This window comes from Micromys minutus (genome assembly GCF_963924665.1).
Source record: "Micromys minutus genome assembly, chromosome: X".
Classification (NCBI taxonomy): domain Eukaryota; kingdom Metazoa; phylum Chordata; class Mammalia; order Rodentia; family Muridae; genus Micromys; species Micromys minutus.
Window position 1 is genome coordinate 126,322,814 of NC_137970.1, and position 13,020 is coordinate 126,335,833.

At 47.8% G+C, this 13,020-nt stretch overlaps 1 protein-coding gene and 1 pseudogene across 2 annotated transcripts; one reads left to right on the forward strand and one right to left on the reverse strand.

Annotated features, from left to right (window-relative positions):
* Positions 1-2,644: 2,644 nt before the first annotated feature.
* Positions 2,645-5,815, reverse strand: PNCK (pregnancy up-regulated nonubiquitous CaM kinase; the record flags this gene model as incomplete). Its single annotated transcript, XM_080910723.1, has 11 exons — positions 2,645-2,977; positions 3,261-3,405; positions 3,527-3,614; positions 3,686-3,764; positions 3,845-3,957; positions 4,052-4,127; positions 4,332-4,455; positions 4,623-4,761; positions 4,857-4,931; positions 5,271-5,402; positions 5,748-5,815. 10 exons carry the CDS (start codon positions 5,813-5,815, stop codon positions 3,268-3,270), a joined length of 1,032 nt encoding a protein of 343 aa, XP_080766849.1. The 3' UTR covers positions 2,645-2,977; positions 3,261-3,267.
* A 2,482-nt stretch (positions 5,816-8,297) lies between these two features.
* LOC308414652 (small ribosomal subunit protein uS13-like) lies at positions 8,298-8,739 on the forward strand (annotated as a pseudogene). Its single transcript has one exon. The product of its transcript is annotated as a small ribosomal subunit protein uS13-like (transcript).
* The last annotated feature ends 4,281 nt before the right edge of the window (positions 8,740-13,020 follow it).

Consider the following 13,020-nt stretch of genomic DNA (forward strand, 5'->3'; position numbering starts at 1 on the left):
CATTAAGCTTTCCAAAGGCTGGTATAATGTTAAGTGCCCAATCCTTGTCAGCTTCCTTTTTATTACAAGAGAAGCCTTCCATAAATATTAGCTTTCTAGATACATATGCTAAAAGAAGAGTGAAGCATAAATTGTATTTTTTCTCTACTTTTAGATCTCTCAAGCATCTTTAACTTACCATATCTAAAAGTGATCTCACTACCTCTCCCTCAAAGCCATTCTAGCTGAATCTTTCTCTAGACCTGTTGCCAAGGCTGTCCACCCAACTCCTAAAGAGCTCCTATCTCAGGTTGGGTATGAGATTCGGTTGGTAGAATGTCTGCCTACCATGTGCTAAATCCTGGGTTTAGTCCCAGCACCACATTGTACACCTGTAATTCCAGCACTCAGGGACAGGCAGAAATTCAGGGACTACCTCTTGTGTGTGTCATAAAAGAACATTGCCTTACCAGATCGTGGCCAAACAGAATTCATACAAATGTGAGTGACAGGGGTTTCAAAGAAGCTCAACTTGTAGGGCTATATATAGGAGCAGGTTTTGTTGTTATTTTGAGACTGTCCCTGAAACACTGTGCTCAGCCCCTGTTTTATACTACCTGACATTTTTGGAAAAAAAGAATTTGCCTTTATTTTATGTGCATTGGTGTTTTACCTGCATGTATGTCTATGTGAGTGTCAGATCTTGGAGTTACACAGCTATGAGCTGCTGTGTGAGTGCTAAGATTTGAACCCTGGTCCTCTGGAAGAGCAGTGAGTGCCCTTAACCACTGAGCAATCTCTCCACCCTGAGATTTGAACCCTGGACCTCTGGAAGAGCAGTGAGTGCCCTTAACCACTGAGCAATCTCTCCACCCTGAGTACTTGACTTTTACAGCCAGCTCTCACCCCAAACTGCTTTTGGAGAACACATCAGTAGCACCTTTGCTCACAGGCAAACCCCTTCCAGGTTTTGGTGTGGCTCCTTCCTCTGTTGACCAGCACCTGCAATGATGTCTCAGTACCCCTGCCTTCCAGTAATATACAGCGGAAACAGGCAATCCCTCTGCTAGGGGACCTAAAGCCCAACTCTCTCAAACTGCCCTCCTACAATGGGAAGATCTGGGAAAGATAAAAGACACACTGCCTCTGTATGACCCAGGGCTGTCCCTGGCACTTTACTCCAAAATGAGCAGGATGAACCTCTCTCCCCAGCTCAAATTTATCTAGGGCAAGATCTGGAGCCTTGGTGGGCAAGGAATGGATTTGAGCTGCTGCCTGGCACTAAAGGATTAAGAAGTGACTCATAAATGTCTAAACATGTGTCTGGGCGTCCCCTGCTGGCTGTGGGGCCATACTGCAATCTGGTCAAGGTCAATCTGTATCAAGGGGCCAGATGGCCTTATGCTTAGTCTGGAAGATCTGGTGGTCTGGACTGAGTGCTGATTCTTTCTGGAAGGCTGGCTCTGATGCTCATGTTAATGCCGCCAGAGTAGCTAGAATGCTTTTCCTGTGTATATTGTTCCCATAAAACTACCCTCTTCACCCACCAAGAGCCCCTTTGCAGAGTAGAAGTTCAATCAGTTCTGCATCAAAAAATTAAGAATGGATAGGTGTCCTACGTGACTGAAGGAACAAATGAGTAGCCAGGAAAAGGTGACCAAAAGAAAGTGAGGTCTCAAGACAGGTCACTGGATGTGAGTAAATCAAGATGTTGAGACCCATTTTTGGTACCAGATGTCTGGTTTCCCTCCACTGACCCCATAGGGGTAACAGCGGGACACTGGGCAATCGTGTAAGGATACATGGCCCAAAGCCTGAAGCACAGAATGGGCTGATGTGACCATGAGGATAGAAGAGAAAACTGTCTGCTTGCTTCCAGACCTCCTGGCTTTAATCCTGAAACCCAGAGTAGCCTTTGCCCCAGAAATCCAGGCCAGCACTATCTTGGGCCTCAGTGCCTCCCTTTGGAACTCAAAATTTGACAAAATAAGACTTCTCACACACATCCCAATCAGACTCTGTCATCCAGCTCACACACTGGAAGCTAGAGCAAGGGAGGAGGAAGAAAATTCTGGCTGAGGCCTACTCCTGACTGAGCCCAGCAAGACAGGCTTCTGGAATCCTGGCCTACTAGTAATAAATGGGGCTAGGACCACTAGAACCAGATGACAGCCCATAACCCATCACACTAGAAGCACCAGTGGAGGAAAAATTCCGAACTCTGGTCACTTTCAAACCCTTTCCAGCCCAAGATGGGGGAATCAGGAGTAAACTGCTGCTGCTGTTGAATTGTATGTGCGTCCTGCCATTGCCCCCTGCTGGCAGCCCGTTTTCTTGGTGGTATCCATTTTCTCTCACACCCTGGGCAACCAGGCAGCCAGGCAGCCAGGCAGCCTTTTGTTGGCAGTACTCTGAGGGTCAGAATCAGGAAGTCCTTGAACAATCCAGATTGCCTGTGCCATGATCCCAGCAAGGAGAAGTACAAGAGGCAAAGCACAAAAACAAGTGTAGACCCATTGGCAGCGAACTTGCATCCTTCATGTCCTTCCTTGAAGTGGTCCGCAACTCCATGTTCATCCCACACCCAGTTCAGCACCAAGGCATTGTTCTGTTTGTCTTTATTGGTTGGGAAGAGGAGGAACTAAAGGGTCACAACACGAGCAGGACCACCCACAGTCAGCAAAGCACAGAACAGCCACGCAATGCATATGTGCGTGCAAGGTGCAGGAAGGATGGCCCCCAAATCCACTTTTGAACACCTCCTCAGTTTCCATAGAGGGTGGTAGCAACATGGGGAAGGGAGCCTCAACCATAGGTAAGGATAGAGGTTGGGGGACATACTGGGGAAGCCCCATACCCCAGTGCCATGCATCACACCCACAGTCTCAGACTTTCTAGCAGAGGCCAGTTCTGGGACAAGGATTAGGGAAGGAGACCAAAAAGGGATGGAGGAAAGAAAAGCTAGGAGTCAGTCCACTTGGCCTTCCTTGGTATCCACCTGGGGTGGTGAGGAGGAGAAAGAAGCAGGGAAAGACAGGTTCAAGAGGTGCCCAGCTTTCCTGGATCCTTCCCAACATCTTATTCAAGCTTTCACTTCCCTTTCATAGAGACTCCATAGGGCCCTGCCCCTATCCTACTAGCATAAGAGGCCTGATGTACCCCTCTGCCCAACTTGTCCTTCTCTGACACTCTGCCCTTGGCTCTCCAGACCCCACTTAGTTCATTGCCACCCTCTAGGCTCCCTAAGAAGCTAGTTCCCAGAAGGTGCAGGGTACACACACCTGCTTGTCACCACTTGGGGGACTGGCTAGTCCCAAGGCCTGGGTGACTGTGACGGGTCATACCCTGCCTGGAGGCCTCCTCACCCTCTGGGCTCTGTCCCAGCTTACGGATGTGACGTAGAAATGATGTGGCATTGAATGCACGCTGTGGGAAAAGAGCAGGGTCAGGCCAAGCTGGGCCCAGCACCAAGACCCATTCTAAGACCACCATCAAGACTAGTGGCTACACCCCTAAACAGGTAATCTCTCTCTCTCTCCACACTCACCTTCCAGTGGGTCCTGGCAAAATTCTTCTGGATCTGCTCACTGACAGAACCCAGGATGTCTCTGTCCAAGGCTGCATCCCCAGAGATCCTAGAGGAAGGTTGGGAGTCAGCACAGGTGTTACTCTTGCCCCTGTGCCACATGCCAGGCATCCCACTCACCAAAGATGCTGTAAGGCCTGTTGGCAGGTGAACCTCTTCTGGGGATCACGTTCCAGAAGGTGCCGAATGAAGTCTTTGGCTGGAGCAGGGGCGAGGTCAGTCTGCCCTGTCCCTGGTCCCCTTTGTCAGTCCCCGGGATAGGGCCAGCCTTGCACTCACCTGATTCTGAGATGTCATCCCAAAAGGGGGAGTCAAACTCGTAGCTGGCCCTCAGAATCTGGCTGAAGAGTTCAGGATCGCTCTCATCATAGAAGGGGGGGTACCCACACAGCCTGGCACCCACAGATGAATCACCCAGTTGTCCACCCCTCCCCAACCCAGCAGGGACAGGCAGGTAGGAGTTGAGCCGTCGCAGCGGTCACTCACAGGATGTAGGAGATGACACCCAGGGCCCACACATCTACGGCCTTCCCGTAGGGTTTCTGCTCCAGGAGCTCTGGGGCTGGCGGCCAGAGGCAGACAGACAGACAAACATGTCTGCATAGGCATGCACACATGGCGTGCCCTTCAGGGCTACCTGATATACCTATTCAGCCCAAGGAGTAGACTGCCACGGGCAGCAGCTACCCCAGGTCCTGGAGCCTTGGCATCCCCTGGGTCACCAGCTCCCTCCCCCACAGTGAACCTTAGAGTGCTTCTCTCTTACCCACATATCCTGGGGTCCCACAGGCTGTGCCTAGCATGTTGCCAGCTTGTATTTTGGACAGGCCAAAGTCAGAGACCATGATCTTGGAGTCCTCAAAAGGTGTGGCATAGAGGAGGTTTTCAGGCTGTTGACACATGGGACCAGGGAAAGGACCTTTAATACTGAGAATGGCTTGAGCATTGGGATAGGGTGGGCCTCAGCACCCTTAATTTCCTCAGACCCAGATTGAAGTGAATGTTGAAAAAAATGACACTCGGGTCCAAAGATAAGGGTGGAGGCACAGCCAGGCACCTTGAGGTCCCGGTGCACAATGCCCAGGCTATGAAGGTAGGAGACAGCACCAAGGACCTGCCCTACAAGGTGGCTAGCATCCTTCTCGGTGTAGGAGCCCCGCTCCATGATTCGGTCAAACAGTTCACCACCTGTTACCCTGGAGGTAGAAGGAACAAGGCAGGAGGTCAACCGAACTAGGGATAGACTTGAACATTGCACCCTTCTGCCCAGCACCCCAGCAACCCTCCTTACAGCTCCATGGCCAAATAGAGATGGGAAGGGCTCTCATGGACGTCCTCCAGAGCCACAATGTTGGGGTGGCTAATCCTGAAACATAGAAAAGGCTCCTAATGGATCAAAGGAAACTCTTCATCTGGAAGAGCTCTGTCCTGAGCCTGCCCCTCTTCTCTTCCTTCACCTGGGCCCCTATTCCCTACCAGCCCCTGCGCTGACTAGCCCAGGCCTTTCTAGAACGCATACTTCTGTCGGCCATTTATAATGCACAGATGGATAGGGTGCCTCTAATGTTGCCATGGAGACATGCAGACTCAAAGGGGAAGTGATGCCTAAGCCCCTCCTGCAGATTGGCAACCAGGCCTAATGAGTCCAGAAGATTCAGCCTGGGTGGCTACAGGTCTCCCCAGCCCAAAGGGAAAGTGGGCACACCTGCGGAGTACCGCGATCTCATTCTCCACCAGGGCCTCCTTGCCCCGAAGTGCTTTCTTGGGAATGCACTTGAGGGCCACAAGGTGAGCAGAGCCCCTTTCCTGGGCCAGCATCACCTCGGAGAAGGCACCCCTGCCATAGAGTCACATGGTGGAAGGCAAGAAAAGAAGGAGAAAGTGCCAGTGAGCAGAGGATGAAGAGCAAAATGGAGGAGGTTCTCAGGCCATACCACCCACCCTAACACACACCCACAAGTGTGCACACACACATCTCCATACCACCTCACACAGGTTCACTTACACTGACACATTCACACACCACCTCCCACACAGAAAACAGCATACCTCACAATTTACCCCCATGTTCACACTCATACCACATACACGCCATTTACAAACTCCTTCGCACATTTTCTCACATGTGCACATGCCCCACATACACAAGCACTTATGCCCACAGCCCAGCATGCACACTCACGAGCCCAGCTTCTCCCGGATCTCATAGACACTGCTGATGTCCTCCGTCTGTTTCTTGAGCAGCAGCATGTCTGGGGGTGGGGAGATGGGGGATGGAGCGAGGCCCCTTGGCAACGTGCAGCTCCCTTGCCCACCAAGCCAAATAGTCCCCAACTCAAAATGGAGTCACCCACTCCCAAACCCAAGTACGCCTTACTCCTCCCCCATAGCCAGGGCCACACACACTCCCACTGAGGCAGACCACTGCATGTGGGCCTCCCACCCAGGTATGCTGCAGCCAGCCTGTGCTCCCCGCCCCAGCATCCTGAGCACACGTAGTGTTGGCCACCAACATTATGACACCCCCTTTTTCCACACATCGAGCCAGAACTGCCGGCTATTTTCCAGAAGGCTCCATACACTCCCATCCTGGTTCATCCGGCCCACCTCCACCCATAAGGCCCGTGCCCCTCCCCCACCAGACTTTCCACCATAGCTCACTCAGCTCCAGCACACACCCCGTAGGCTACCAACCCGCTGAATGCACCCGCGACCCTGCTTGCAGCCACCTGTCACGACCACAGTCACCCACGCAGCCACCTATCGCTGCTTGGGCCCTGCCGCCTCAGAGTGGGGGACTCCGCAACCTCGGCCGCCTGTGTCCAGAGCTGCGTGGGCCGTGCGCGTGCGGGCAGGGGGGCGCGCCGGGCGTCACAGGTGTGCGTGGGGGGGGTGGGCTGCGGAACTAGGGTGCCCTGGGCCCTGTACGCCCCAGCCTGCCCGCCCTGCTCGCCTGCTTGCCCCCAGAGCAGGGGTGCTGCAGACCTGCAGCTGCTGCCACCGCCGCCGCCTCTGCCGCAATGTCTCCTAGCGCAGTAGCTGTTGTGTCGCTGAGCCCCCCGCCCGCGCCCCGCCGGTCCCGCCCCCTCCGCGCGCGGCCCCGCGAGCCCTGGGCAGCAGAGCACGCAGTGGCTGTAGCCGCAGTACTGCAGGGAGCCTTGTAAGGCAATTACCGGGTTCTGGCCACCACTGTCTGACTCTTCGGTTATGCTTGCTGACTACTGGGTGCTCCAGTGCCCTGGTAGCCCAGTGAGTGGCCCCAGGGCCTTTGCACCACCGGTGACTTTGTCCAGAAGTGTTGCCATACATAGGCCTAGGTGTCTGCCTTCCTTGTTATAATATAATGTCCACAGATTATCCAGGACATTTGCTACGAAGGAAGCAGTCTCTTTTCCTAGTCCCTGCCAGCCCCTGAAACATTGATGCCAGCACACCCAAGTCTTCACCAGCTGCCTCCCTTTGCTTCAACCCTTACCTCCTGCCCCTCCTCTTTTGCATCATATCTCTCCCTTCTCTGGAGTTATGTGGCTCCCGAGACAGAGAGTAGGAGTCTTTGGCAGAGTAGGAATCTGATGACTCTGGCCCCCTTTTCTCCAACTCCCTTCCCTTTTTCAACCTCCTCTGCACCTGCCCTCTAGCCTTCACATGCACTGACCATCTTTGCCCAGATGTCTACTCAGCCCTTTCCATTAACTGGTCTGGCATACTACCTCTTCAGACAGGCCTCCCTTGCTTCTGCCTGCCAGTTCTCTAGCTCATGGCCCTGTCCTGTCTTCAGAGCACCTGACACTGCAAATCACCTTGCCAGGTCTTCTTCCCTAAAACAACTGACACAGCCCAGGTGAAGCACCCAAGAAATACTGGGGTCAACCTTCACCCCAAAATTTGAGGATCTCCCCACACCACTCTCACCCCATCCAGCCCTATTACAGTTCTGTGTCTTCCCTGCAGTGAGGGTCTGCTGACTGTCACAGGGGCACAATCCAGACAAGGCTGTGTGTCACAAGGCCTCTGCCAAATGACAGGGACTAAAGGTAACTTGTTGACTCTAGTGTTCTGAGCTCCTGCCTCCTGACCTTTTCCAGTTGCCTCTCTCAGTTAACTGAGCCTAGATACAATCCTGTCTACCTGATCAGGTGTCATGAAAAAGAGGGGAGCTGAAGGAGCACCACAGGACGATCTTCAAAGCCCTGATGATGAAAAGCAGAAAAGTAAAGTAACTGCTATTGTGAAAATATTAAATTTCACACACATACACTTGTTTCTGAATAACTGGAAACTGTCCACATTGGGCAAGATAAGGCTTAGAGACTCCTGGGGAGCAGCAAATGCCAACTAGAAGCCCTGTTTCCTGTTCTAGGGATGAGTATCTGCACATGTTGTGATTTTGTTTCTTTGGGGATTGGAATTTTTCTTTTTTCTTGTTGTGTAGTATGCTGGGTACTTTTATGTCAGCTTGACACAAGGTAGAGTTATCTAAAAGGACAAAAAGTTGGTTGAGAAAAATGCCTCCATAACATCCTGCTGTAAGGTACGTTCTTAATTAGTAAATGATGAGGCAGAGCTCAGCCCTTTGTGGATGGTGCCATCCCTAAACTGGTGGTCATGGGTGCTATAAGAAAGCAGGCTGACGGGTTGGAGAGATGGCTCAGCTGTTAAAGTCGAGGCTCACAACCTAAAATATAAAAAAGCTTCCACAGGAGGCCTACACGCCGCTGCTTGTGCCACTACCATGTCTCTAGTGATCCCTGAGAAATTCCAGCACATCTTGTGAGTACTCAACAACAATATCGGTGGAAAATAGCCTTCAACATCACTGTCATTAAGGGTGTAGGGCAGAGATATACCCATGTGGTGTTGAGGAAAGCAGACATTGACCTCACCGAGAGGGCTGGAGAACTCACCGAGGATGAGGTGGATCATGTGATCACCATCATGCAGAACCCACGACAGGACAAGATCCCAGGCTGGTTCTTGGACAGACAGAAAGATGGGAAGAATGGAAATACAGCCAGGTTTTGACCAACAGCCTAGACAACAAACTGAGTGAGGACCTGAAGAAAATCTGAGCCCATAGGGGGCTGCGCCACTTCTGGGGCCTTCTTGTCCGTGGTCAGCACACCAAGACCACTGGCCCCAGGGGCCTTACTGTGGGTGTATCCAAGAAGAAATGAGTCTCTGGGCCTTTGCTGTTAATAAATAGTTTATATACCATATATATGTATACACACACACACACACACACACATATATATATATATATATATATATATATATATATATATATATATATATATATATATGAAAGCAGGTTGAGCCAGACTCATAATAGATACAGCTGAGCATGCTTGCAGCTAACCATCAGACTGAATATGAGGAGCTCAATAAAGGTGCTAAAGAAAGGACTGAAGGAGCTGAAAGGGGTCGTAACCTCATGGGAAGAACAAAATTATCAACCAACAAACCCTCCACAACTCCCATGGACTAAAACACCAACCACTGAGCACACATGGAGAGACCTATGGCTCCAGGTGCATATGTAGCAGAGGATAGCAGTGTCTGGCATCAATGTGAAAAGAGGCCTTTGGTCCAGTGAGGGCAAGTTTTTGAAATAGGGGAATGCCAAGGCAATGGGGTGGAGAGAGTGATTAGGAGGGAGTGCACCTTCGTGAAGACAAGTGGAGGGGCATGGGGGGGAAGGGGATAACATTTCAAATGTAAATACAGAAAGTATCTAATAAAAAAAGAAAGAAAGAAAGAAGGCAGGCTGAGCAAGCCATAGTGAACAAGCTAGTAAGTAACATCCCTACATGGCCTCTACATCAACTCCTGCCTCCAGGTTCCTATACTGCTTGAGATCCAGTCCTGACTTCCTTCAGTAATGAACTGTTACCCAGAAGTATAAGCCAAATAAAACCTTTTCTTCCCAAGTTGCTTTTATAATGGTATTTTGTTGAAGCAATAGAAGCCTTAACTAGGATATGGGCGTTTTGTTTGTTTTTGAGATAGGATGTCATGTATTCCAAGATGACCTCAAACTCACCATATGAGTGAAGATGACCTTGAACCTCTGATCCTCCTACTTCTGCCTCCAAGTGCTGATATTATAGTCCTGTATCATCAGGCCCCTTCTTATGCAGTCTGGGGTTGGAACCAAGGGGTTTGTATATGTTAGGCTCAAACTCTGCCAACTAAGTTCCATTCTTAGTCCTTATGAAACAATTTGGATGTATGTGTTCAGCTTTATGTTAAAAATTTTACATGAAAGTGCAAGTGGCCTGTACTCCTGGCTACCTGGGAGACTGAAAAGGAGAATCACTCAGCCCAGGGTTTCAAGGGCAGTCTAAGCAACATACTGAGACCCCCATATACAGAAATGATTTCATAAGTTGGGCATGATAATACATCCCTGCAATCCCAACACTTGGGTAGTAGAGACTAGAGTTCCAGGTCAGCCTCAGTTAAATGACACCTGATAAAAAAATGCTATCCTTGATTTTGATTGACACCAGTTGTCTTGTGTTCTTTTGTATTACTGTAATAAAACACCATGACCAAGGCAACTTATAAAAGAGCCTAATTAACTTAGGACACATGGTTTCAGAGGGTTAGAGTCCGTGACCATTATGTTGGGAATCATAAAGGAGAGGGGCAGGCATGGAGCTGGTGCTCTAGTTCAGAGCTCACATCTTGATCTGCAAATAGGATGCAGAGAGAGGGAGAGTTTCACCAAAGGGGACCCAAGTATTCAAATATTTGAATCTATGGGGTCATTCTCATGTAAAATTTTTAATTATGCATTCAGTAATTATGGCCTTTGCAACTATTTAGATAGCCATCGAAGTACTATGTATGTCAACTTCAAAATACATATGTATGTGGTGACAGTGAATAAAGAACTTTGAAAATCAACTGAAGTTGCTGAAGAGATGACTTAGCTATTTTAAGGCTTGTTGCTCTTCCAGAGTACCTGAGCTCTTCTCCCAGTATCCACACAGGGTAGCTCACAACTGCTTATATATTCCAGCTCTAGATGATACAATGCCCTCTTGTGGTCTTCACAGGAACTTACAGGCATGAGCACAACCCACCACCATTCCATATTCATAATTAAAAATAAAATAAATATTTTAAATTATATTTTATGAATTCTTTGAAAATGTAATACATTTTGAATATACTCTCCCTGCCCCAAGTCTTTCCAGATCCACCCAATATTATTCAAAATACACTGAGAGCTCAAATAAGAAAATGAACAACGTAATTTTTAAAAACAAACGTATGAAGAGACAACTCACCAAACAAATGCAACAGGCAAATATGCATTTAAAAGGTGTTTACCACCATATCTCATTACCAAATTTCATAGTGTTTTTGGATACCTCTTAAAATGGCCAAAACCCGGAACACTGATATCAGGTAATGTTGTCAGGGACAGTGGGAATGAAAACTCTAACAGCCACTTTGGAAGTTTCTTTCTTTCTTTTAATCATTTTTACCTTGTTTGGTGCCACTCCACCTAGCAATTTTGTTGTTGCTTTTCTCAAGGCAGGGTTTCTCTATGTAGCCCTGGCTGTCCTGGAACTTGTGATGTAGAACAGGCTGGCCTTGAACTCAAGAGACACGTCTATTTCTGCCTTCAGAGTGATAGGATTAATGGCTTGTGCCACCACTGCCTGGAAGAAGCTTAATGATTTCTAATAAAGTTAAACTTGTTTTTACTGTATGGCCCAGTGATATGATTCCTTGGTGTTTATGACACATATGTGAAATCTTATGTCCACTTAAAACCCAGCAGCTTTATTCATAGTGAAGAATGGAAGCAAGCAAGATACCCTTTAGTCGCTCAAAGGGAAACTAGTCAGTGAGGAAGAAGAAAGAACAATGCCACCACACAGAGAAACTAAAAATTCTTCAAAATGTTTTGCTTATCCAGGCATGGTGCCACACAGTGGGGAAATAGAGGCAGAAAGACCAAGAGTCTAAGGTAATCTTTAGGTACACAGCAAGTTTGAGGCCAGTCTAAGATACATGAGACCTCGCTTCTACCCAGAAGCAAACAACATACTGCTAAGTGAAATAAACCAGTGGGAACAAACCACCTACAATAGACTCCATTTATAGAACATGTCAGAAAGGGCAAAGCTATTGAGACAAGAAACAAATCAGAAGTCATTAGGGAATGAGAAAGGACAGTGTTTTACTAGGAAAAAACAAAGGGGATTTTGAAAGCAGCAAAACCATTCTGTCTGGTGATGTCATAGTAAAGGGTTGACATTCAGCAGAAGTGTCTTGACAGTGGAGAAGGGAACTGTAGTATATACAAGCCCTGGTGATCTTCTAGGAGGTAGAGAGATTACAATATTGAGTGTAAATTGTGACAAAAAGAGCTTAAGTGTGTCATACATGTATAACATGTATATACATGTCTAAGGCATGGGAAAGGATTGATTTAAGTCACTGTACACAGGAATATGTGCATAAGACTAAGTGTGGCTGTGTAACAAACACAGGGCCCTGGGTTCCAACTCCAGCAATGCAAATTATGGTAGTAGCTGAAGGGAAGAAAATGATAAAATTATATTTTAATTAAAATTAATTCTAAAAACTAAAATAAATAAATACAGGTATTAAAACTTGAGCTGGAGAGATTGGTGAATCAGTAAAGTGCTTGCCACCCAAATATGAGGACCTGAGTTGTTGAAGTCCCCAGAACTCACTTAAAAAGCCAGTGCATGTGTTTAATCTCAGTTCTGGGGAGGCAAAGACAGGAAGATCTGTGGGACTTGATCACCATCAAGTAAGCACAAGTTCAGTGAGAAAACTTACCTCAAAAAAACAAAATAAATAAAGTGGAGGGCCAGCAAGATAGTTCACTAGATGCTTGATACCAGGTCCAATGACCTGACTTTCATCCCCACATGGTAGAGAGAACCAATTGTTCTATGCCTTCCATATGTTTGACGTGGCATATATAGACACAAAATAAATAAATAAATATATTTAAGAACTGTAAATAAAGAAATAAGTTGTGGAGTAAAATAGAAAGGAACACTCATAATTGATTTTTGGCCTCTGCGAATGCACATGTGCATTACACACATGCATACACACACACACACACACACACACACACACACAAATATAAGTACACATTAAAAAAGACTAAAATCAGATGGGCATGGCTGCACACATCTTTAATTTAGACATTTAGGGAACAGAAGCAAGCAGATCTTTTAAGAGTTCGAGACTAGCCTGATTTACATAGTCTTTTTAAAATACTAAAGGCAGATGAGGTGCAGTGGGAGGGTATGAGTTAACAATTGCAAGACCACTAGATCTTTATAGTGCAGTTAGAGAAGAAAAGGGTTGAGGCTAGGTTGATCTACATGGTAATGGATTAGAGTCAGAGACATCACTTTAAATTTCTATTTAGATTAATGCAGACACCAATG